A 25,760-nucleotide genomic window follows, 5' to 3' on the forward strand; every position below is an offset into this window, starting at 1 on the left:
GATGCCTGCTCCCGGGGCTGATGGGCTTGGTCCAGATGCCCGGGGGTAGGGATCATGACAGTAGGGCCCATGGGAGGGAGGCATTCCCCATATCCTTCGTGAACTGTGGTAAAGTACCAGAGAAGAGAAACCAGGGGAAGGAAGCCATATCCCCTGGTGTTGTGTACCATGAAGTCAAGCTGAAGAAATCCTGTGGAAGGGTGTCATTCCCCAGGCATGGTGAAAGAATTAAGAACCAGATACCCAATAGTGAACAAAACTATGGTCAATAAGGAATGATGTTTGAGTTGGAACTGAGAACATTACAGCAGCATAAGATGGAAGCTTGTTTTGTATTTTTGTGAAAAAAGGAACCGAGACCTGGGCAAGGGTGTCATTCTCTCAGGCGCAGGTCCCACCTGCAATTGGATCTACAGTCTATTGTCCAGAAGAAGGGAGCCATTCCTCTGTACCAAGATGATCCACTACCTATTAGAAGTGTGAGAGACAAAAGTAGGCATTTTGACACACATCAGTGGACTCTTTTCAGTTACCTTGACATTCTAACCAAATCCTTAGTTCCTTAGTTGAGGCAGCGAAACCCGTCTTAGTTAGTGAGAGATAGGTCTGCTCCTTTATTTTGACTAAATCAAGGTTTATGCCAACAATCATGCTACTTGTGTGTCCGACGTCTCCTTCTACACCCTTACAGTGGCGAGCATGTAGAAAATGCAAGTGTAGGGAGTAACTGAAGTACATGCTCCTGCGGGAAGGTGGGGGTGAGTTTGTGATTTAGGGGGTGGATTGGTAGTGTGGCGGAGGGGTAGGAGCAGGAGCAGGGTGGCGCGTTAGTAGGAGCATCAGAAGTGCAGCTGGGTGGTAGGAGCAGCGGTAGCAGTATGTAGGGGTGGTAGGATCAGCGGTATCAGTGTGGAGGAGTGGTGGTTGGAGCAGTAGTGTGGAGTAGTGATACTAGCAGTATTGTAGGGGGAGTAGAGTAGGAGTAGGCGTGTGGAGAAGAGGGAAGTAGAATGGCATCAAAGAGTGGAGGTAAGAACTAGGCTGAATGAGAAAATTGAAGTGACAGGAGATTGATTTGAGGTGTGGACTGGGCAAGAGGAAAGAGTAGGAGTAGGAGAGGGAGAGATGAGAGTAAGAATAGCAGGAGGGCCAGAATTCAACCATGTATTTGGATGGGATGATCCCTAATCCTGGTAGAACCCTAACCACTGGATAGTGTAGGGGAAAGTTAGTACGCTCTTGAGGGAGTAGTGAGAGATGGAATTCTGCCTTTAGGACCTCGCCAGTAGCAAAAGATCGAAATAGACAGTAGGGGTCGATCTTCTGTGTCTACTAACCTGGGGTCTGAAACGCCTGAGTGGAGGTGCATCGCGAGACGTGAGAGATGGCCCTAGGGCCCACAAGAATTTCAATTAACCCTTGAACCGCCTCTGAGCCCGGGAGTGATTTCTGTGCCATGTGAGAAATCCGAAGGTGTCTCGCCCGCTAGTCCCCAGGATCTGTCAACCAGGTGGCCAGGACACGGCCCTTGGTTTTGGATCCAGTTCCTGGGGGTGGACCAGTGCGGGAGGATCACATGTATGAGGGGTCTTCGATGAATGGAAGTGGGACACTGGAGGGCGAGACGCTCTATCCCCCTCCCTGTAACACCTTTACCCCATCCTAGCTAGGATACTTGGGAACTCAACCCACCTGACCCCCTCCACCCCCCTTTAAAGCACAAACACTTTCTCACGGACAGCTCACTGTGGGAAAATACAGACTAACAACCGAGCTGTATACCTGACATGTCCAAATACAATGGTCAGGCAGGGTCAGGCTATTACTGGCCATTACACACACCTGACTTCCATGATCCTTCCACAAACTGATAAAAGGCGGAGCACGAAAGCACAATCTTATAAGGCAAAGCACATGAGGAAGCAGCAGTTCCAAGATGGCAGTTAATACAAGGCGAAAGACTGCAAGACCGAAGAGGATTGCACATTGGGAAGTGCCCTTGACCTTCCACCGAAAGACCGCAACTTTCATGAACCTTCGAGAAATTAAATGATAGCTGACGAATCCTGCATTGTGTGTCCGAGGTGCCCAGGACTCTCCCACGTCGATAGTCAAGGCGGGGAGAATAGTTTGCGGCTGTGGTACTGTCTTTGACCCCTTCAACAAAGCAGCACCATTGAAGTTAGCACAGCCAGTGAGTTTGGGAGACTGATACCAAACCGGTCTGTGTTGAACCCAAGGTTGCTTACGGCAACATTGTATAAAGAAGATTGAAGATTACAGTGTATGAACCGTATGTGGGAAGCGGCACAAATATAATTTAAAAAGCAGAAGATTAAATTGAACTTTGAAGCTAAGATACAATACCATAAACAGTGGTCTGGCGCCAAGTGGGTGCTCATTCGAAAGTCTGGTAGGAATGCAACTGAAAAATTGTGAACGTTAAAGAGAATTGTGAAATCAAAGTGGTCCTGCCACTGGTCAAGCCAATCCCTGTGCACATTTGAAAGTCTTAGACACATGATGTAAAATTGACATTGGTCTGAGCGTGTCTGAGGGAGACTAATTGTATTAAAGGGATTTGAGCCCGGATCCAAATTGACAAACCTTGTTCTAAAGGGATCTGAGCCCGGCTAAGCGGGATCTGGGGTGGATATTGAATCACCTAAATTGAATACTTGGGAAAATCTAAAGAGGAAAAGGACTTGTTGTTTATTTGGTTGCATCAGGCTCTCTGAAAGAAGCGACTTTGAGAAGCAGAGAGATTTGAGCACAGAAGCTCCTGATGCTAATGATTGAACTGTATCCTCATGCTAAAGAAGCCAGAGACTGTGCTACGCTCGAGTGAACCGCCTTGTCCTGTGCTGAAAACGTGGGGAAGGGAGGCCAACGGCATGAACGTCTCGACATATTATTTTGTGGAAACTATTTCCCACAATATTTGTATTTAGAGGTAAGGATTGGCAATAGGTTTATTAGTATAGGCTCCTTTTATTTTGACAAGCCACCACTAGCACTGCGTTAATATTTGGTTGTAGCTTGCTCCCATCTGTAGATTTAGGATTGCTGGGTGTTTTTCAAACCCTTTTTGAAGTTCAATAAACACCCTTGAACTGTGGTCACTGGTGTCTGTTTTACTGTTGTTACCATGCCTTCCTTACAGCCATCTGTGACGATATATTAGAACTGTATAGAGCCTACGGCTAGTAGTAATGCACAGTTCTTGTTCATGTCTCCCCCTTTGTGAACGGGCCCATCTTTTATTAATGGCTTCTAATTTGTTTTAAAATACAGAATTGTCATATCCCGTCCAAGACTAATTTAGGCAGATGTATAGAAGTTCCACCATGTACTAGCATAATGGTGTAACGATCAGAAATGTTGAGGAAAAACTAAGGATATTGAAATGTTTTGTGATGCTATTGAACGAAAATACATGAAGTACCTTAACTGTCACTTTATTCTCTGTATATCAAACACACAAAAGTTCTATTACTTTTCTAGTTGAATTGTTGCCACATACCAAAGTTCAAAATGCAAAAACTTAAATAGGCACAGAAGATCACTTAATGTTCAGCTTGTCCTTCTGTAAAAACACAACGCACGGAATTAAATTAAACCTACATATTTGACGGTTAAATTATTAAAAAAACTGGAAGGAGGATGACTTGACCGGCTTTTGAAATACAAGACTAATTTATTTTTAAGTAAAACCTCTTTGTTTAAACTGTCAATTCATGTTTTCCTTTCTAATGGACGATTGGTGGGTACTAAATCACATTACAAATAATATAACTTATTTTATTTATCCGTGGGTTATCAAATGACGCAGTAGCAACTTATTACGAGAGGCTGGTAGCTTCTTAGGGGACACTAACGTAAACTATTCAAGGTCACTGGTGGCAGGGAAATATTTTTAGTGGCGAGGCATTAACCTCTTCTCACGAAGAATCCAGTAAATGCCATGCCACCAATAGTACACTAGCATTTTTCAAAGTTGTCATCATGCCTCTGTCCATAGCATATGTCAGTATTGCATTACAAGTTACTTGCATGCTGCTGCACCCACGATATATGCCAGCATTGTCACTGTAAATCACTTTCCTAAATTTGCAGCCACATTCGATATATGCCATTGTGGTCACTTTCATTAACCTACTAACCACAATGTTTGCTAGTAATGGTTACTGTAAATCACTATCATGATGCTGTAGCGAAAATGTTGCTCTTTATTGCCACGGTAAATCCCCCTCTGGCTCTACAAGAAGTTGTCTCCACAATATGTTGGTATTGTCTATGTAAATCGCTCCCATGAAGCAGCACCTAAAAGCATTGTCACTATTTCACTTTCATGATGTTAATGCGGCTCACCTCCCCACCAACAAAACACATGGTCCCATGCCTTGTCACAAAATCTCATTCTCTCTCAAACACAAACATGCATACATGCAGACTAACACTCTATTGTAGCACCTGGGAAAGGCCTAGCTGATTAACCGAAACTGGCGACCCACCACCTGTCTTTCCTCCCAAGACTCAGTAACGAAAATGACAGTTCAGGTACTTTTTGTATTCAATTTAGTTAGCCAAGTAAGCTGGTCAGATAGCACAGCGAGTAGAGCGCTCATTTTGACATCGTGCAGAGCCTGCTGACACAGGTTCGAATCCCGGCAGGGCCAAACTCAGCCTTTCATCCTTCCGAGGTCGATAAAGGAGCACCACACACTGTGGGGAAATAAGCAGCGCTCAGATACCTGAGGGTTCGTAGCGTTATATAAATGCCCAAACAAAACAAAAAGTAAACTTTTTTTCTGTCCTTCTGTTCTGACCAGGTCCCTCCTTTCGTAAACATAATTGTTAATGCATTTTTAAAATGTAGATTTAGTTTATGGATACTTGTTTATTTCTTGCTGGCAACATTGTTTTCTAATGTTAAAAAGCTTAGAAATGAACTCTGTATGAAAAGGGTGGGTACCGCAAACTTAATTTAATGCAGTGGGAACAGGTAGATGGTAGATTTCTGAAATAATTGTAATGTGTATTCCAACAAAAAACTTGATCAAACTTTTTACTGAACCATATTGTCTTGAAGGATTTTTATCGCTCAAAGAGAAACATTACATATTTTGATCCTTTCATTATTTAAAAATAACTGGCATATTTTGTCTGGTTTCAGATATGGCATATTGAAGATACAATCAGATACCTGAAAGGAATGAATTTGAACAAATTATTTGTGTACTAATGGGGAATGGGCGGTTGTATTGCATTTATGGGTTCCAAAATATGAAATTTAGAAGGTTTGTCCTGTAAGGGATTTTGTTTTTGCCTTGACTCTGAAAAGCTATTTTCTCTTGTAGCCAGAAATAGTAGCAATGATGTCACCCTCCACCAACCTTCACACTGCATGATTGCTTTGTGTATGGAAAGTTTTTTTTTTAACTGAAAAGATGGAAATTCACAGAAAAATCCTAAACCTCATTATCAAGCCAATCTATATTTCATTTTTTGTTGGTTTTGTGTGCTACATTTTAATGTGTAAATTGAATGTTCAAGTCAACATTGTGTTGTTGTTGCTGTGTGTAGTTGGTGCTGTGACTTGTTTGTACTCATCTCTGTTCTGTAGGCAACTTTGCACTCCCTACTGAAAAAAGCTTCCATAAAAGAAAAAAAGGAAAACAAAAAATCAGTAAGTTTGGAGAATTTTTATAAGCCATTTCTTTCAAAGCAACACACCAAATTAGAGGGATCCTCTTGCTGTGCATCCCAACATCTTCACTTAAGCATCCTAGATCCTCACTTTTCAATCATTCTACTAATTCTGGCACAAAAAAAGCTTTCATTTCAATTAACACCCTGGAAATATATTTTACTCTGTACATTCTGTCTTTGACTCAGAATAATGGCACTTTTGTAGCTTTTCTGCTTGGTCTTTGGACAAACTTTTACCTTTCCTTATTTCAATGGAAATGGATCTTCCTTTAGGCAATGCTGATGTATGTTTACTAGATTGTTTGGGATCTGTACTAATACTTTAAAGGAAAACAACTGTAAGCCCTGTGATCTGTAAAATGGTCCTCTTTCATGTTCACCCCGTTTTGCCTATTGTGCAGCCAAATGTAGCATAATATATTGTGGCCTTTAATGCAAGTTATTCAAGAAGGTACTTTTTTAATATTTGAATTCATCGAAGTAGCTCATTTTTAAATAACTTGTTATGTAAATTCTATGATAGAATAAGACTTTCAAATGGACGTCTCGATAAACATCAGAACCAGAGCTGTTCTCATTTTGTGATGATTAACCAAATTCTTTTTGCCAAATAAATGATTTGTTGCCAGGTCTTGGTCCTTAATAGAAAGTGGAGCACGATTTGAAAACATCTGAACACTTTGTGCATGCCAACAGTTAATGTTTGTTTTGTAAAAGCCTGCGTTCTGTGCTCCTCAAAATGTAACTAACACTCTCCAGGTGAAAAATCTCTTCGATTATATGCCTTTTGTAGATATTGAATTTCTATAAGAAGGGCAGTAACATAACATTAGGTGGTTGAGTGTTTGTGACAAACGACTGCAAAATGTAATAGTTTACTTATTTGATGGGGTTGAGAGGATTCCAGTAATGTTAGTGTAAGATAACCAACTCACAGGATGTGGTCCGATTGTTTCTCTGTCTATGCTCACACTACGAAAAATCAAGTAATAGATCAAACGTATGCTGTGTGCATTGTATGAACATTGTATAGTCTTATTTTACTCTACATAAAGACATGGTCCAATGAACAGTGCCTTCCTTCATTCCGGAGGTTCTATGAGATTTATTTTATTAGTTTCTTGTACTGCACACATGCAGGTCAGAAATGCCACTTGAGTGTGTGTTTGACAAGAGTGTGGGTGATAATGGGCTGAGGATGGAGTGGGAAGAAAGGTGATAGAGTAAATGAGGAAGAACCAAAATCTAGAAATTGAGATGAAAAAGTAGGCCATTGGTCTGTTTGCAAGAGTTAAGGTAAAATACTGTGGCCCACTTGCCTCCAGCCCTGGCCTCATTACCCTTTAGTAGTGAATTGCCATGGCTCACTGGACAAAAAAGCCATTATTGAAAAAGTTAAAAGGATGCAAAGGGGGTCATTGCGAGTATGCCTGTACACGGTAAAAGCGGCAGTTATTCTGTTTATTCCCACATTGACCGTACCGCTGAATCACAAATGTGCAGCAATACCATTGCTGGTATTTCTGGCGCTGGAAAGTCCAGCAATGGTATATCCGACAGTGTTCGAAATTGAGAGGAGCTGGGAGCTATTTAGCTCCTGCTTCGAGCATAATAGAGGTCAACTGGTGTCTTCTAAATACGTAAATGTGACATTAACTTATTCTTTGAGAATGTTAATAGAGAAGAATTAGAAGACATCTAATACACGTTTAAACTGAATGGTTCATATGAAATGGACAAAAAGTTCAAAGGAGCATCTCTGGTAGCTCCTGGTTCCCCTGCGGAAGCTCTTGCCTACTGGATGATGCACTAATCCCGCTGTTGGTTTGCTGGTAATACAGACAAACGAAAGGCAGAGATACTTCCACCTGAAAGCAGGAGGTAAATGCATGCAGGTGATGCATAGTAAGCCACAGGTGCACACAATGCACCCAGGTGCACCCAATGCACTATGAAGCGTACAGAAGGGCCACACCTCCCCCAACCACACATCCCAACACCACCATGCTGCCACTGGTGGGTCTGCGCTCATAGACATGCAGCTGCTCCAGCTAAATATTGAGCTGCAGGCGCTGGAGGACCAACACAGGGAACAATTAGCAGAGGAGATGAGGAAGATGGTGAGGAGGAGGTGCCATGCAACGCGAGTGCCCATACCCCGGCTCAGGGCCTCACCATGAATCCTCACAGACAGCCAGATAATTGCCCTGTACTGGCTCAACAGGGAGGCAATCGCTGAGCTGCTGACCCTTATCTGCTTCCAATTTCCTCCTGGATCAACATCAGGACAGCCATAGGGTGAAGCTGGTGTCGGTACTGCACTTCCTTGCGACGGGTACATTGCAACACATTGTGGTCACTCTGCATAGCACCTCCCAGCCCACATTCTTGATTGTGCTCAGTCAGTTGCTGGAAGTACTCCTGCGCCATGTGTCACGGTATATCGCCCTACCCACCAGGTGAATGCCACAAAGGCACAGTTTACGCCGTGGCACACATGCCCAATGTGCTAGCAGCCCTGGACTGTACCCATGTAGAGTTGCTGACACCCCAGGCATCAGAGGTGTTCTACCAGAATCGCAAACAGTTCCACTCGCTCAATGTCACCAGGTCACCTGCGATGCAGACTTCACCATCACACACTGCTGTGCCTGCTTCCCAGGATCGACCCATGATGCCATGATCCTGCAAAACAGCACGCTGTAGGCATACATGGAGGGGGTACAGAGGCCAACAAGTACAAATAACAAGAGAGTACAAGTGACATGTAATATGAAGGGGTTGGGGATTAAACACATGGAGATTGCATGCCCTGAGAAGGCCCCGTACATGCAGGACCCGCCTGCACATGATAGACTGTAACCCACAGGAGTAGGACATAACTCACGGTACAGCAGTAAATGCCCAAGGCACGTGACCCCAACAGGCCAGCTACACAAACTGGTCTACAAGTACCACAATGCAACATCAGACATCTCACAACATCTATGTGCTAGCAGCGGAGGGGGTGTGGGGGCTGGCCCACCTGAGGGTGTACAAAGCATGTCCAGTGGGTGCCCCAAGAGTCGGGGAAAAGGAGTGAAGAGGATAGTTGGCAAAATCACCAATGACCAAGATTACCTTCCAATCAAAGTAAGTACAATTTTACACAAGGATAGTTGTTAGTCCAATGACTCTTTGCAATTCTGAATAGCCTTCCCAACCCCAGACACCTTTTGTGTGGCCTGAGCCGGGTATCGAACCATTAGGTGCATGGCCCACCACTCCAATCGAGCTCCTGGTGTGTCCGTCATGTAAAGGGTGTGAAGACACAGGCATACATGGAATGACAATCTGCTAAATTGCAACTAAGGGGCATGGCACTGGCAGTTGACATGGCATGTATTTGTGTCACAATGTTCATGAATCCATAATGTGTCCACACAGACAACCTGCACATGTAAACCAGACTCCCATCAGGAATCATCCATGGGAGCAATGCCTTGGCCCTAACCACCCACCATGGCATGCTGTCCTGTCAATAACATATTGAAAGCAACAAGTGGTGGCTATGATCAGCATATAAGACGTACTATGACAGACTACACACGCCCTCTGAGTAGTTGACTCCACATGCAAGGACTGGAATGTGCAGTTGTGTTGTGCATCGAAACATGTGACATGCATGCACAGAATGTGTATCGACAGGCATGGTATAAAGAGAAGAGAGACAGACTTGAGTTTTCTTTTATTTTTTTTTATTTACTTAAGTTTCTGGGGTGTTGGAATGCCTGACTGACTGGCCCTAACTATAAAAGGATGGATCCGTTAACTGATGTTTCTAATGTCCGTTGTTGTCTAATAGTCCAAAATAAAACTCTCATATACTTCATTTAATAGTCTACTTGACAATTAATAATAATTTTTTATCACTACTCTTATAAACCTATGCTTGCCCTCATGCTGTTAAAATTGTGATAGGAAGTTTGTTGGAAAGGAAAAATAGTGGTTCAACAAAAATGGCGAAACCAAAGTTGGCTTCAGGCTTCACTCGCCAGGGCTGTTCGTACGTCCTTCTCCACAGGGCCTTTATAGTGAGTTCAAACACCTCCAGTGTCATTTGAGTTCCTTTGGGTTCCCTTCCCCAAGCTTCTACTTGTTCACTTTCAGCTTTCAATGTAAAACCAAGTCAGTTTCTTGAATAGGCCCCTCGGGGGTTCCATGCCCCAAGCGCAGGGCCTCTTCCAGCTTTCCAAACACAAAGCAGCTGGTCAGGATGTGCCTTTTCTCATGTACAATATTTTCCTGCATACCATCCTTTTATGTGTTCGAATCAGAGGCTTTCGAAAACTCTAGGCTCTTTACTTTTCCCCAATGCGACCACTCTGACCCTTTAACCCTCTCTTGGTTTGTTACTTTCACTTTCTTTTGCACTTTTTAACTTCAGGTGCTTTTTTCTGTTCCTTGACCTTTTCCGTGCACTCTTGCACTGACCTTTCTTCCTTATCTTGCTTGTGCCTCTTGCACGCTTCTCTCATGCCTTTGCGCAGTTACGCTTGCTTCTTTCTTTTTTCAGGTGCTTTGCACCATTTTTCCTTTCAAGCCACTTGCACCTTTTTCCATGGCCTTTCTGTCCCTTTTGGGTCACTCGCACCCTCTTTTATACTGTCCTTTCCTTCGTTCCTCTTGCACTTTCTCTGTGGACTTCTGGATCTCATTCATCTTGGTTTCATAGTTCAACACACACGTGCATCTTGTGCTTACACTGTTACTTGTATCTTTGTCTGAGGTTTCCTGTCGGCTTCACTGAACGCCCATTCAAATGTATTCCGCTTTCATACGTATTTATGGCGTTCCCTTGTATCGCGCTATTCACAACCCGCTTGGCACAACTTTCAAACTCCCTAGGCCGACTCCTGTGCTGCTGCTTCACTCTGGCTCTTTTTTCGGAGGTCAGGGTCTCTCCACCTTCCCCTCGTCCCAGGGGAAAAGCATTCACATAAACAGGTTCTGAGAGTCACCAGCACGCTTCTTGGCTCCCGTGTACGGACTCTTCTTGGCTCCCTCGAGAATGTGCTCCCTAGCCACGCTTCTGCCCTTTTGCACAGCAGATCCTCAGCGTCTCGGCATCCCGGTCTCGGCCCTCTGGTTCTGCATAATTTAGACTGCTTGGCTCTCCTCCCAACTCGTTCTCCTGCTGGCTCATACACCTGTGTCAGAAAGATCAGTCAGGTGTGAATGCTTACATTGCATGCCTGACCCTGGCTAACTCTATTAGTGGGACAACTTGAATTCTTTCTATAGTAGGTTTCCCTTACCTTACCCATATTATTCCTATGGGTAATCCTTACTGACACTAGCCTCATCTCACTACTTTTTGGAAATGGGGAGGGGGAAATGGAATGGGTTTGGAAATACCCCCTGGAATCTGAGCGAGAGGGCTGTAAAGTGAAATGGGATCGCAAATTAGATTAATGGCTAAGTCTATTTACTAGAATATTATTTGGAGACCGACAACAGAGGTAGGAACATCTTCTAGCCTTGTTTTTATTTAATGAGCTAGCTTTCCCCTGTGAAAGAGTATTTCATCTTGTGAGGATTTATTATACAGACATGGGTCTTCATAGTGTTCCCTGTGGTCTAAATGGGTAACAGATGAGTGGATATTAATAGCATGGTCCTGTCTCTGTTGTGATTGATCTTTCTCCTCACCCGATCTCATGTACTTAACACTTTTCCTCCTCTCACTCGGATATTGAACAATGGGTCTTCGAAGAAGGAAAGACAGGGTCAAGAGTTATGAAAGGGTTTGTTCTGCCTAGCAGTCCATGATATTTTATCTTCCCTTTTTGTGAGGGAAGGTCGAGGGGTAGGATGGGATTCAAGTGACAAAATTCCACAAACGACGAGGAGTGGGTAGGATGGATTGGGGCCAGGAACAGGAGGATATCATGTCTCGCCTTCGGGCGCCCTCCTTGCAGTCCCTGAAGAACCCCCGCCCAGGTAATCCTCCCTCAGTGGTCCACCCCCAGGGTTGGGATCCAATAGCGATGGCCCTGAGCAATGGATCTCCAGCGACTACTTGTGAGAACACCCTCGGGTTTCTCACAGCATCCACAGATTATCATGATTGACACCTATGTCCTTTACCCTTGCAGGTGACTCTGGCTACCCCCAGCTTCTGTGGCTAATGACTCCCCAGAGGATTCCCCAGATGCCGCATGAGGTCACATACAATCGGGCACATGTACGCACTACGGTGTGTCAAGCTCACCTTTGGCCTTTTGAAGGCACGCTTGTGCTGTTTAAACTGCTCTGGAGGAGCCTTTTTGTATAGGCCTGATAAGGTGGGACCGAGTGTCCTTGCATGTGCAGTGTTGCACAATATCTGCATACGGCAGAACATTGTACTGTCCCCGGATGTGGACATGCCACCCCCTGAGGAGGTCGACGCAGTGCTCGAGTGCTGTGCATGCGAGCACTGAGTGAGTAGAGGCCAGTAACTGATAGACCATTTATTCTAACACCATCTCATAGTACTTCCCTTACAACTTTGTGAATTCTCACAATAAACACTTGTACCCAATAAGGAATGTCTTAGCGTTGTTTTCAAGTGAAAATATGTTTATGTAAGAATGTGAAACGTGTAGCCACCTTCACCAGAATAGCATCCCCCTCCTCAAAAACCCACCCTCCCCAATTGGTCCCTGCCCTGCGGTTTGCTCCCGCTGACGAGGGGTCTTGCCTGTGCATTGTTGGAGGCAGATGTCCCTGAAGTGAAGAGGATCCAGCGTCATCACTGTCAGTGGATTGTGTTCCTGCTGGCAATAGAATTACATGCTGTTAGTCATCAAGCAGATATGTCTGCAGGCTTGCAGGTCACTCGCGCACCATTGTGTTCGTCCAAGAGATGCACATTTCATGTGCTTGGCCTGGGTTGTATTGCTCCAATGTGTGGTGTTACTCCCAGGTGGTGGTAGTGCCTGCTTCGGGTGTACATGAATGTGCACGTTGCCTATTGAGCTGCCTAGGTGGCTTGTTGTGTGTGCGGTGGGACTTCACTTTCCAACATGGACTATCTTGGCGCCCATTGGTGCTTCTCATGTGTCCATGTGCTGGCATGCACAGTTTGACTTCAGTGCATGTGCATTGCCAAGTTTACCGGCCTCCCCAGGCACATGTGTGCTCACAGGCCATTTGCTGTGACTGCCATGTGTTGGAGCATTCCTGAGCCCATTTTGTGCATCTCTGCTGGGAGACCCATGCTTTTGGACACTATTCACATGTACATGGTATCAAATGTGCTTACCGCCATCGCTGTGGGCCCTTTCTCCAGCCTCCACGCTACCTGACCCCTCAATGCCCTACCTGTGGCAGATGGAGCTGGCCGTCTCCTCCCAGGGCGTGAGTTGAACGGGTTCCACTGTGCCTTCTCCTGTACCAGTGTTCCTTCTCTGGTGTCTGGCTAGGAGGGTGTGGATGCTCGCCATTAGGTCGTCCCAGTGCTTGTGGCAGTCCATGGCGCTACGGGGTACGGTTCCCACTGTCCTCACCCTTGCCATTGTGTAGGCCCATATGGTCGTCTTCCTCTGGGCTGAGGTTTTCCTCTGTCTGCTGTCGAACAGCTTTTTCGGCATGCGCCACCACTGAATTTGGCAATGCAGTTAGCTCAGCATCTGTGAATTTTGGCTTCCAGAGCTGGAGGTCTGCTAGACTGACCTTTCGGTCTTGTGCCGTGATGTTGCCACAACTATGGAGACTGGATGCCAGCAGGAAATGATGATTCAGGGTGGATTGAGTTTTTAAAGATGGCTCCCGCAATTCTCATCCGGCTGCAACATTCTTTCCGCTGCCAGTATTGCCAGCTACAGTAATGCCGGTGATAATGGCAGCGGTAATACCGGCAGATATACCACCAGTATCAGTGATGCTGCTCTTTATTTGGTGGTATTTATGGCAAAAGCAAATTGTTGCCAGTAATATCGGTCAGACGGTATTACCGGGGGGAGGGGAGCGTGCATGCTCCTCCACAGGGTCGTAATACGGCAGTACATCCTCCGGTCACCCCGCTAGTAACGGTAATACAGCTGGACAGTTTTACCAGCATACTCGTAATGGTCCCGCAAATGATCCTAACCGCACTTCTTTTTAGCGTGATGTGTTAAATTGTAACAATACAAGAAATTCACTAAGTGACCCAGTCTCTCAGTACTGATAGTAGGCTTATTAGTTTCCATAAGAATGAGAAAAACGACAAAGGAAGTAAAGCAGATGACTTTACTTGGCTCCAAAAAGTCAGAACAGTAACCTAAATAATGCAAAAAATAGGATGTCCCATAGAGGTCTATGGGAGGAAAGCAGCACAAAGAAAATCTTTCCTATCGCCCCCCCATACATCTTTGGCCAGGATAAGGAACACAATCAAATCACAGAGGAAGGCTGAGAGGAATCTTTTGCAAGGATGGGTTGAAATGTAGTTGCAATTTTTTGGATCCATGATTCTAGATGGGTTTTAGGTTATTAGTTAACTACTGTGGCAGGTCGGAAGAAGAGTCGGACTCGTTAAGGACATTATGAACTCTATTTAATAAAGTTATATGAAAAGGCCTAACCTTCCCTATTGCTAAAGGGATCACCCTGTCTATCTAAAGAAACTAAGGGTGCTAGTCTATCTTCCAGAAGTCCCAAAGTAAAAGGTTCTTGGTCCAAACCTAACTCTACCTGACACTGCCACTAGTTTAAATAACTTTAAATTCAGCCAAGAGAAGGTCTCTTTTCTGGGCTTCTTGTAGTTTCCAATAGTCTCTCTATGGAAAGACTCTCTCTTATACTTCAGTTGGTTGATGCAAACTTCTCTGGTAAGCTCTGGATATCTCCTCCACAAGCTTTTGTAGCTCTTGTAAACACCTCTGAGCTTTGTGCTCTCTCTAAGGTTATGCTGCTTACAGCTTGTTTTGAGATAGTTTCTCACACTCTTGTCTGATCCTTTTAAAGTCTCTCAAGTCATCGTTGGCTACTTTGCATGGGACTTGATCCTCTGTGACTTTCTTGCACTCCTGGATTACCTTTTATGATCCTTCTTCTATTGTCTTGTTCTCTTGATAGTCTTATATCATATTCCTCAGAAGCCGTGCTTGGCCTTTGTTTTATCCACTCTTTGTTTATAACCTTTTCTCTTCTTCCAAGGTCAATTGTCTCCAGTCCCTCCTTTGTTCTCCTCACAGGGTTATTTGTTACTTTCTTAGTGAGCCTTTCACATTGGCAATCAAACATATCTGTTCCTCTTATATCGCCTGTATGACAGGGAAGAGTTGCACTCTTCATGTACTCTTGTCCCAGAGGCCTCCCACTTTTGCCATTCTTCCCAGTACCTTCATCTGCTTAGGGCAACTTTGCAGAGCTCTGCACGCGCTCATGTATTCTTCTCAGTTGTCAATTTTCCAGTTCTCGATGTTCATCAGCGTTTCGCTCTCTGCTGCCCCTCAGGCTGCAGCCATCTGCAGGTGACATGGAGCGCCTCACGCTCCCAGCTGTGACGGATTCGCCGTCATTCAGCAGGAGTCTCACTGACCATGAGGCGTTGGTGTACACGCCAATACCAGCTCCTGGATACTTTGCTCTTCTCAGGCAGCGGTTTTCCCATTGGCCTTCTCGCCGGCTTCCCTCACTGTGCCTTTCCTCATCAATTCAAAAGTCGTACGCTCTTCAGCTTTTCGCTGCTGGCCCCCTCCAGGGTATGATCTCTTCTGGCTGCTTCCCATGCGTACCATACTCGCTCTCCTCCTCACTCCACTTCTCTCCATTAAATATACTTCTCTTCTTAGAGACATCCTCTTTTCCTTTTTCTAATCGAATCAGTTCAGCATTGATTGCACCTAAATAGAAAGATGTTACATTCTTCTTTCCAGCAGGCACTCTCATATATGCTGATATGTTGGGCAATCTAGGGAGTTCCTCATAGGAATGGGAGTCCTTGTCCTCTAAGGGGAAGTCACTCCCTGTGAGGTCCCACTTGCACATACCCTTAGGGAGGGTATTGTAGAGCTGGCTCACCTCCCTAGCCTAAATGGGAGTGGCTCCCCCTGGGGGAGAAGGGATGACTATCCTTGATTTGTTACACTACCGCTAAGAGCCGTAGGCTTTTTCACAGCGTTTTTAACTCTTTCCACCTAATGTTATCCAGAGGTTGGTCTGTGTTGGGGAGAATTCTCAGAAATGTGCTAATTCCCTTCTACCTTGGAGACCCCCAGCTCTTTTGCTGGACTTTAGGACTTTTAATTTCTAACCTGGAGAGAGTGAGACCTTTTTTCCACTCTCTCATGTATTTTTCTGTGATTTGGACTCAGGCCAATATTCTCATCTTGGCGCAGTGAAGGTGCTAAACAGCACGATTCACTGCGCCAAAAGAGGACGCCCAGGCTCCACTGCTATTCTCAAGTGGGCCTGGGCGTCCTCGGAGAGCATGACAGTGATTTATGTGGATTGCGCCTGTTTGAATGGGTTACGGGCGCAATTCAATCTCGGCAGCATTTTTCTAATATAACGACAGATTTATTATTTCACGAAAATGCTGCCGAGAAATCACACGTGCCACTGTTTACAAACAGAAGTGCAAGCTTCCATTTGTAAACGCATGACAGATGGGGGGGGAAAAAACAGAAGGCCATAAAGGACAGTGCAGAGGCTCATAAAAGGGATTCCAGAGGTCTGGCAGCAAGGTCTGGAAGTGTTGTTGTGGACACAAGGCCATATGGTAGGCCATATGCACCCTTTTACTCCATGTTTGCCTCAGGGTCCATCAGCATTGCTTGTTTGCATCGTGCTCGACTTGGAAGCAAGATGACACAGAGCAACAAGGGGTCGATCCCCGGGTCGGCGCTTACAAACCACAACCTATCATATCATATATCCCCATAGGGCTGTGTTACCTGTGCCTCTTCTTTGCAGCAACCTATTTTGCCCACACATGTTCCCCAAAGCAGAACCTTCGGCCCATACTGCCATTTTTGCTTTAATATTGGGGACACCATCACAAGTGTTTAAAGTCCTCCGTCCACCCATGCAAACCCACGTTTAGGAATCCCATTGCATGAAGCAGGTGCAGAAATGTCTCTATTAGGACACGTTTAATATTGAAATGTATCCTAATAGAGACATCTGCAAATCCTTCACATAGCTTTGCATGGGTGGACAGCACTGCAGATTCCCTGCCTTCATCAAGCTGCTCACCTGCACTGGCTCCGACTTTTTTGTGGCACTCCTCCAGTTTAACGGCACCCAAAGGGTACCGTATTTGTGCGCATGTTTAGCGCACATATTAAACTGGCGGAGTACCACAAAATAGTCTTCCAAAAAGCCAGTTTCCGAATGTGGCGGTTGCTAGGTTGGTTTCCAAGCCATCCCAGCAACCGCCACATATATTCCGAAATTGGCACATTTCTTCCGACTTCGGAGGTATGAGCCAACTTAAAAATAGTTCTTAAGTACCGAAAAGGTGGTTAAGCCTTTTAACGTCCTTTTCGGTACTTAACACCTACATGAGAATAGGGCCCTTGGTGTTTCTTTTGACTTTGGAGTCTGACAAACTCCCTAGACGACATCTTTACATTGTGACACAAAGCACCTTCAGTGTAGTGACACAGGGAAGTCTCTTAGATTTCCCAAAGGTTTAAAGGTTTAAATACCTTCTCTTGGTGAAACTGTTTCCAAGAGCAGTGAAGTGAAATTGACTTTACTTACGTTTTGTAACTTTCTAGACCCAGCACACACTATCTTACCATAGGGTGCTGGAGGGGTTACTTAGTATCCCCTTTGTCTAGTTTCTCATGTAACATTTTTATGTTACTCTTTCTACAGTTAATGGCTGGTGGCAGTGGTTTACTTTTTCCTACCACTGTGTGTTCACCGCAGGCTGCGATCGCAGCTGCCGGAAGGCACCCATGTCAAAATGGCCCTGATTTTCTTGTTTCGCCATTTCTTGTTGGGAAAAGGTCTGTAAAGACTGGAGGGGGGTTCTGTACTTCTGCTCTCTATATGGTAGAGGAGAGGCACAGAGGACCCCAGTCAAGATTCTCTATTATTGGTACGTGGTCGAGCAATCAAGGTTTAGCTTCTCAGGAGGTGATGAAGACTGTTTAAGTACAGTGTAGTCCTCAAGCCCCCACAAAGGAATGTCCGCACACTGTATTAGTTAAAACAGTGTTTATATAATTAATATTCAAGGTTATGTACAATGTCTTAATAACTCACTTTGTACTTGTTTATCTATAATGGCAAACAGTTCTACGTGGTACCACAATTACTATTCGATCTCTTTAAAGTGCATCAACTGTACGCTTAAATGTCACACAAATCAGTTTGTAAAGGAAACCAACAATAGATATAAGAGGAAAGCAGTTGGTTAGAACAGTTGGTGGAATACTGGCCCCAATACCTAGACACAGTTCTGTGTGGAGATCCCCCACCTGGGCAAACTGTAAAATAAAGATATATCACAAGCCCAGTCCATATATTGTTCACAAGAATCTTACCAATAGTTCAGCAACCCCAAAGTACCTGGCGTTGTAGCGTTCCTTGTTGGGGAATCGACGGCCGACGAAGAACAGGGTGAACTACGGCAGTAAAGTGACTGCTTTGTTCCTAGCGGTGCTCATCGATGGGGAAGCGTAAATGTCCTGCAAGGAAGAGGCGTGCGGGGCACCTCGATGTCGATAGTTCTGGATCGCAAAGAGTTTGAAGAGCTATGGCCCAGCAAGGGCGTTGAGTCGGCAGCGTCCCTGTGGTCTTTGGATGGCGGGAAACCCACCGGCGGATGCTCCTCGGTGCGCCGACGGCCTGGCCTTCTCCGGCGGGACAAGGCGGGCAGCGGTGCAGGCGAGAGCGTCCTTGAATTAAATGAAGTTCTTAGGCAACGGGAGCATGGCGGCTCCGGTTGGCGACGGCGGTCAACAGTCCGGGCGCTTCTCTTTTGGGTTTCCGCGGCATTCCAAGTCTCCGACCGGCAGCCTGTCATAGGTCTGTCTACCAGGGAGCTTTGGCAAAGATCAGCTGGTGCACGATGCTCCCTCGTAGCTCGGGAAGAGGGCGCCTTACCCAGTCCTCTCTGGGTCAGTCCTTGGAGACACTGCGGCTTTCAGATTGACGAAGTAGAGCAGCAGCAAGACTTCTGTTCCAGCAGGGCTTCAAGGTTCAGCTTCAGTTTCAACTCCAGTTTCTCTTCAGCTTCTGAACACGAATTCTAGCAGTGAGAGGCCCCCAGATATACTAGTGGATCTCGCATTCATTCTGCTGGGTCACACTCAGGCAACCAATCGGGCAGAAGGACATTCATGCAGGCAGGCAGCCAATCGGGTGCATAGTGCATTCAGGCCATTCACTTCTCTCCAGATACTTCCAACAAGTTATGTGTATTGGGACAAGTACCCAGCCATTCAACACTCCACACTGCATTGATACCAGTTTCGGGCAGGACTGTCTCAGTCATTGTGTCAAACACCAGATACTAGACATCCACAACACAGAATGCATATTCGTCACACACTCCAGTCACCCAGGTCCCACCCATAGGGTGTACCCACAACATACAGTCACTGGGAAGGCTCCAGCCAGTCTGCAACACCATATATGGAACTTCCACCCAACATCCAGTCAGGGGGAAGGGACAGAGTCGGGGCTTCCCAGGACTTTGGGAAAACAAGGTAACAAGCAATAGAAGGCAAGAGGCCACAGGGGTATCTTGTTTCCTATCGGGAATCAATCGATTCCAATGGCAGGGCATGGGTATCCCAAAATGAAGGATACTCAGAGCACCTGTCAAATTCAGCATGGAGCTGCCACCAGCCCATACCCTGCTCTGAGGGCCACACACAGCTGCCTAAAAACATACTCTAGGGGCACAGGGTTGTACCCCCACCCATGGGTGCCATAAGGGTATCCCATGGGTCTGTACACCAAAACCAAAAGAGAGCTGCACCGCCAGGAGTCCCACATGAAGTCCTCCACGGAAAACACGACCGAACACACGATAAAAGGCAGTAAAGGATAAGGATACTGAGGCCCTGTCCCTCCGATGCATTTCCAGCATCACAAGGTCCTTCTTGAGATTTACTCTGTGCGCCAAACCAGGTTTGGTCCCTTTGTTTGTTTTGTATTTGGCAGGATTCAGAAGTGAAGCCTGCCTCTGGCTCCAGCGTGTCTAGCAGGGGCAGGAAGTGAGGGAGGTGCCTGAAACTCCCTGTGCTTAATCCCCTTGGTTACAGGAATGTACCCTAAGGTGATTGGCCTGCTGGCTGTCCTTGGAGGACAGCCACCCAGCTGTGTGATTGACAACTAGGCTGGAATGAATGGGAGAAACCTTCATAAAATGCAAGGTTTTTTGGCTTGGAAGGCAGTCGACCACTGGACGAAGGAATTTGAAGAAGAACTTGGAAGAGACGCCTGCTGCAACTCCTGGACCGTTGGTTTGCCCGGTGAAGCCCTGCTGCTGTGCTGAAGCTCCGAATTCACCTCGACTAGAGAAGCCCTTCAAGGATGACTTCTCCCCTTGGGTTGGTGGGACCAATCAACCCCAAAGTGAGCTTGTCTGGACATCCTCTCGGAGCTGGCTGTACTTCCATTGCTGCTGTAGGAACCGAAGTGCCAGAGAGAGGGACACCAGATCGAGTGCATAGCTTTTAAGCTGGACCCAAACTCCCAGAAGATCCTCTGGACTTCCCTGAAACAGGACTGACCAAGCCTGAGCCACCTCAACAGAGTGCTGGACCCCAGATGCGAGGAAAGTCTGAAGTGGTATCCGAGAACCACAGTGTTGGTATTTGCTATAGACACGAGGCGCTGAAACCGTGAAGTGCTGCTGAATTGAAGTTTGCCCATTGCTGCCGCCGAACTTCCCATTGCAGTACAGGAGTCCCCAGAAGTCCTCTCTCTTGTCCCCACGACTGAGGCCCAGGAACAGGATCTGCAGAGCTGTACAGGAACAGAAGCCAGCTGGAACCATTTCTTCTAAACAAAGGTACTGTAAACCTAAGAGGACTTACCTCTTGTTGTGTAGCCTTACTTGTTCTCAGTTGAGATTTGTCTTGGTTGCCATTGCAGAATTGCTTGCAGCTTTGCCCCTCACAAGCTTCCCAGCTTGTGGCCCTTCAAGTAAATCTTATTTCTACACACTTTTCTAAAAAAACATTGTGCAAGACATTTACTTACCTACAAGAAGACTTTCAGCTCCCCTAGACTTTGTTCAACTAACATTGGCTGTCCTGGTTCCCTGAGAGACTCTTCTTACCTCCGACTTTGTGCTTTTGTCTTTCCTCCTGGAGAGAGTTAATTTACTTTGCATTGGAGGGTTTAAAATGTACTTACCAGTTTATGAAATATTTGTTAACTTTTGTTTTATTCCCCTATCTAATCATGTACACCTAAACTTTGTATTGCTCTAAATGTACCAGTGATAAATCGATGTCCACAGTGTCCTAGCTATTTAAGTCACCTGAGGGTGTAGGAAGTGTCTGTGTGCCATCCCCAATGGGTAGCATCTGATTTAGAGACAGTGTGTTTTGAAGTTTACAATAAGTGTTACATGTTTTGCTCCCTTCTGAAGAAGGCTGATATAACTGACTGCTATATTAATAATTGTTCAATCAAGAAACCTTGAGTATAAGTGTTTATTTGAATAAATGTCACTGTGAAACTCTGTGTTACAACCTTATAGTTCACAATGACCCCTCTTGTGATGAGCCTGACTGCCCAGCCACACTACCAACCTGTGTAGTACAGACGTATACCAAAGGTTGGGTTCCCTATTGCCAGGAGGACAAGGTTGCTGTAGTCTCCCAAATGGTACTGCACACAATCTTGCCTAACAGTCTGTATAACCTCAACCATCTTGCCAATCCACAGCTTCCCAATTGTCAGTATAATTTTAGGTTTTACAGAGCCACGATAGCTCATACACATCTGTGATTAATAGTAGATGGTTTTAACATTTTACAAGAGTAGGCTGCTGGTTATCTATTTTTTTTGTAAGAAAACAAACATTTGTGAAATGTTTGTATAGAATGAGTTTACAATTTAAATATTGCATAAATCCCTCACACTGGCTCAATCTGATTAAATGTATTTAATATTTGTTTCTTAAAACATTCTCATTTCATTAAGCAATCCAGATATCAACAGATATTTATAAAACTGTACATTTAAAAACACATATCACAAAACCAATCTCAAGTGCAGTGTGCTAAATAAAGTGTCTTAGTGCTAAAGTGCTTCCTATTCAATTAACCTCTACTTGTGCAATTCTTGCAGTTAATTATCAGATCTTGTTATAGGTATGTTATCTATTATAGTGCCCAACATGTTTCATTCCTCTATCTTCAGTTCTAATCTACAGAACTTCTTCAGGTGCTAGGGGCTCGCTTATAACGAGCTATGATACCTGGAATAATGTGTAACCTTTTTTCTTTTCTATTTTTATTTTTCTGAGGATACTTCTCTGTGCTACTGGGAGCCGCACATTCTATGGGTCTTCTTTTTATCGTACTATTGGACAGTCTTTGGATTCTTAAGTTGTACATACATAGTATCCACCTACAGCAATCTTTTATATTGCTTTTTTATCTTCCTATATAGGTCTTGGCCTGGTATTGTTTACAACGAGGCTACATACTCCATGTTAGTTGGTCCTGTACTGCGGCTTGGCCTCCAGCTTCTTGCGGTTTGCCTCGTGTGACGCTCTGTGTGTAAAGCATATAAAAATAATTAGCTAAACAGTCTAATTCTGCCTATTATATGAATTCCCAATTTAAAAAAAATAATAATTAAGCATGTAGTTTAACAAGAAACTTTTGCTTTTCACAAATCTTCTGCATCCATAATTGCTCAATGCAATTAGATAAAAAGAATAAAAGATGAAAGTAAAAAGGAGAGGAAGAAGGGCAAGAAAGGAAAACAGACGGAGGCCAGAAAAGAAAACAAATGAACAAACCAACAGAATCTGCAAAATATGCAAAATAAGCAATTGCCAGATAAGATGTAATTTTCCAAATTCCCAGGCGGGAATTGAACGGCGCTTTCAAGCAAGCGATTTCCAATGAGGTTGCCTCATTTTCTATCTCGCATCCAGTCACAACTTGCCCTCTATTCACTCTCCATCGCTCCAAACTAGATGACTGCTAAGTTCTGCCGCTGAGGTGGACGTCATTTTATCAGCCAACCAGGGTAAGTGGAAAAGTCTAATCCAGGCAGAGATCCTTGAACTTCTTCTCGAAAACCCACTCTAGAAAGCTCACCAGGTACCTTATAGCTGCTGGAGTTGCGCCCCCGTAGAGGGCCTCCCACCAGGCATCTGCCTCGACGCCCAGAGTGGTGTTCAGCTTTTCGAATAGTAACTATGTTCTCTCCGTTCTTAGCTCAGGACAAAAAAGGACTAAGTGTTGTAGTGATTCCTCCTGTGACTTACATAAGTGGAATTTTTTATCTCTAACCCTTCTGCCGTGGCTGTATAGCGTAGCCTTTGTATGTAATACATTAAGATGGAATCTCAATAAAAGATCTCAAGCTGTTGGGTTAGGACATTTCTTTAGGTACTCTGGCGTAATGTTAGAACAACTCAAGATTTTTTGACAGAGTATGGACCTTGAAAGAAGATCTTCTGGCTTCTGTATCTGACCAATTGGCCGCCGAAGGGCCCTTTTAGCCAATAGGGGATTCCTACATAAAGTATCCACTGAGAGACCTAAAGAGTCCAGGATTTTGATACATTTAGCTCTCCATTAATTCAACACCTCGTCATTCATGTCCGTTTGCTTCATTTTTATAATGTATTGGGGAAGGCAATCTGGCGAGTTAAGCTTTGCAAAAACAGTTAGGGTTTTCCAGACAATTCTCACATGTAAAGACAGTAATCCCAGTTTGTGCCTTATTTTGGCCATCAGAACCACTTTAGGGAGTCTTAGGATTTGCTTCCAGAATGTACTCTCCAATTTCTTCCAGGTTTCCCAGGGTAACCCCAGTCCTGCTTCTCCTGCATACGTCAAATCTGGGACCACCTTCTGGTTGTTCAAGTTAATGACTGGCAGGAGAGAAAATTTGCCGTACTTTCCCCCAATCACAATGGCCTGTGCTCTTAGTTGCTTTATTTTCAAGAACAGATTTGAAATCCAGACCGTCTCACCCTTGCTGGCACTAATCATAATGCCCAGATATTTAATGGATGCAGTGGGACTAATGTGGTTGTTTCCTAGCCTCCAGCGCGGGATACTTGATATCCTGGATTTTGTATCACCAGAATGTCTGTTTCTTTGGCGTTGATTTTCTGATTGTTTAACTCAACGTACTCCTGTAGTGCATCCATTTTATTTTTGGAGGCCAATAGGAGTTCTGACCAGGAGGACCAGGTCGTCGGCATACAATAGCCATCCTGCTGAGGTTCCATTGATCTTCGGTGAGCACGATCTGGGCGAGTCCAAAACAGGTTTGTTGTCGTTGATATAAAGGTTATAAAGTATTGGAGCCAGGGGACAGCCCTGCTTCAGGCCCCTTGCAGTTTTGATCTCCCTTGTTAAGTTACCATCACTTTCCAGCCTACCCTGCAAAGATGTTTCGGAATAGAGGTATTTAATGGCAGCTCCTAAGCTCTTAGGGTACCCTCTAGCCGTCATCTTCGACCATAGACAATCTCTTATCTATGGGGTCGAAGGCTGCCTCCATAGCTATACGAGCCACGTAAAGTCTCTCGTTCCCTTTCAGGATCTTTGTTTTGAGCAAGCTGATAACAGGCCGCAGTCTACTTAGTTAACAAAACCGAAACATACAACTTGTGGCAAACTGGAAGTGGCGATCCACTCCTTAAGTAGTTTCAATAAAATTCCTGCAAAGATTTTTCTTAAGACGTCCAGGAGGGCGATGGACCTATATTTCTTAGCGCTTAGTCTAGCCCCTTTCTTAAATATAGGGATCACTTATCACTCTTTTCCATGAGGTTGGTGTTTTGACAAGTTGAGAAATTCTGTTGAACAAAATCATGCAGAAATCAGTCTATAAATCCAGAGATTGCTTCTACATGATGTTCGTCATGCCGTCCGGGCCGGGGGTTCGAGATATGCTTGCTTTAGAGATGATACTCCTGATTTCGTCTCTGTCAAAGTTGAGATGCCAAGGCTCATGGTGTCTGGTCGGTGCCATGGTCAAGTAGTCTGTCTTGTGGCCAAATAGATTTTCAAAATGTTCAGTCATCCAGATTTGTGTATAGGGTTTAATTGCAGGGATCCACCATATTTATCTTGGGCGTTAGGTAATGACCATAAGTTCTCTGAATTCTTGGTCATTAGAGCATGCATCATACATTCAGCATCATTCTGGTAAAGAATAGATTTATAGGAAATAGCCAGTTTCGGTATTGTTTTTAAATCTTAATTTCCAGATTTCTTACTGATGCTGGAAGGTTTTTTCTGATCCTAACGTCTGGCTGTAACTGACGCTTCTTTGTTGAAATCAGGTCGTTGAAGACCTGTTTTCTTTTAAAAAATCTGTTGCCCCCTTGTTTGAGTACTTCTCTAAAGACAGTCAAGCAGGATTTGTATTCAATCCCCTCACCCGGGTTCTCTTGGAAGGTTTTCAAAATCTTTGATAGGGCTGAGGCTGAATTAGCATTAATTTGCAGCCTGTTTCTACCCGGTTCCAGTGATACTCTGTGTTTCCAGTGATTCTCACGTTTCTTTTTTTCATCCCTTTTGCATGGTCTTAAGCAAGTTAGGATCATCGGATAAAGATCACTTTGTTTAGTTTGGAGAATCTTCATGGACATCACCATTGAGAAGATACTACCAGGCACAAAGAAATTGTCAAGTGTAGCACTGGATACAGCAGAGCGCCACGATTTGACGCCCTCTTGGTCTCCTCTCATTTGGCCGTTTACCACATGTAAGTCCCTAATTCGACATTCCTCTAGCCATTGCTGACATCTTGACATTGTTCTCTCTTGTGCGGTTTGCCCATCTCTCCTGTTTTTAACCCAGGGATGTTGAAAGGCAGTCATTATTCAGATCTCCACATAAGAATATCCACAGATCTGTTAA

At 44.8% G+C, this 25,760-nt stretch overlaps 1 protein-coding gene across 9 annotated transcripts in view; it reads left to right on the plus strand.

Annotated features, from left to right (window-relative positions):
• The window catches only part of NF1 (neurofibromin 1), a 3,279,657-nt gene that overhangs the window by 1,721,376 nt on the left and 1,532,521 nt on the right, over window positions 1–25,760 (plus strand). For 7 of the 9 annotated variants that reach the window (XM_069614617.1, XM_069614618.1, XM_069614619.1 and 4 more), the window contains exon 30: window positions 5,627–5,689. The exons of the other annotated variants lie outside the window; for them this stretch is intronic. In XM_069614617.1, the coding sequence (XP_069470718.1) occupies window positions 5,627–5,689 (63 nt within the window). The remainder of the gene's footprint in view (window positions 1–5,626; window positions 5,690–25,760) is intronic. 9 annotated transcript variants of the gene reach the window in all.

Source organism: Ambystoma mexicanum, chromosome 9, assembly GCF_040938575.1.
Source record: "Ambystoma mexicanum isolate Mex_15411 chromosome 9, UKY_AmexF1_1, whole genome shotgun sequence".
Lineage (NCBI taxonomy): Eukaryota > Metazoa > Chordata > Amphibia > Caudata > Ambystomatidae > Ambystoma > Ambystoma mexicanum.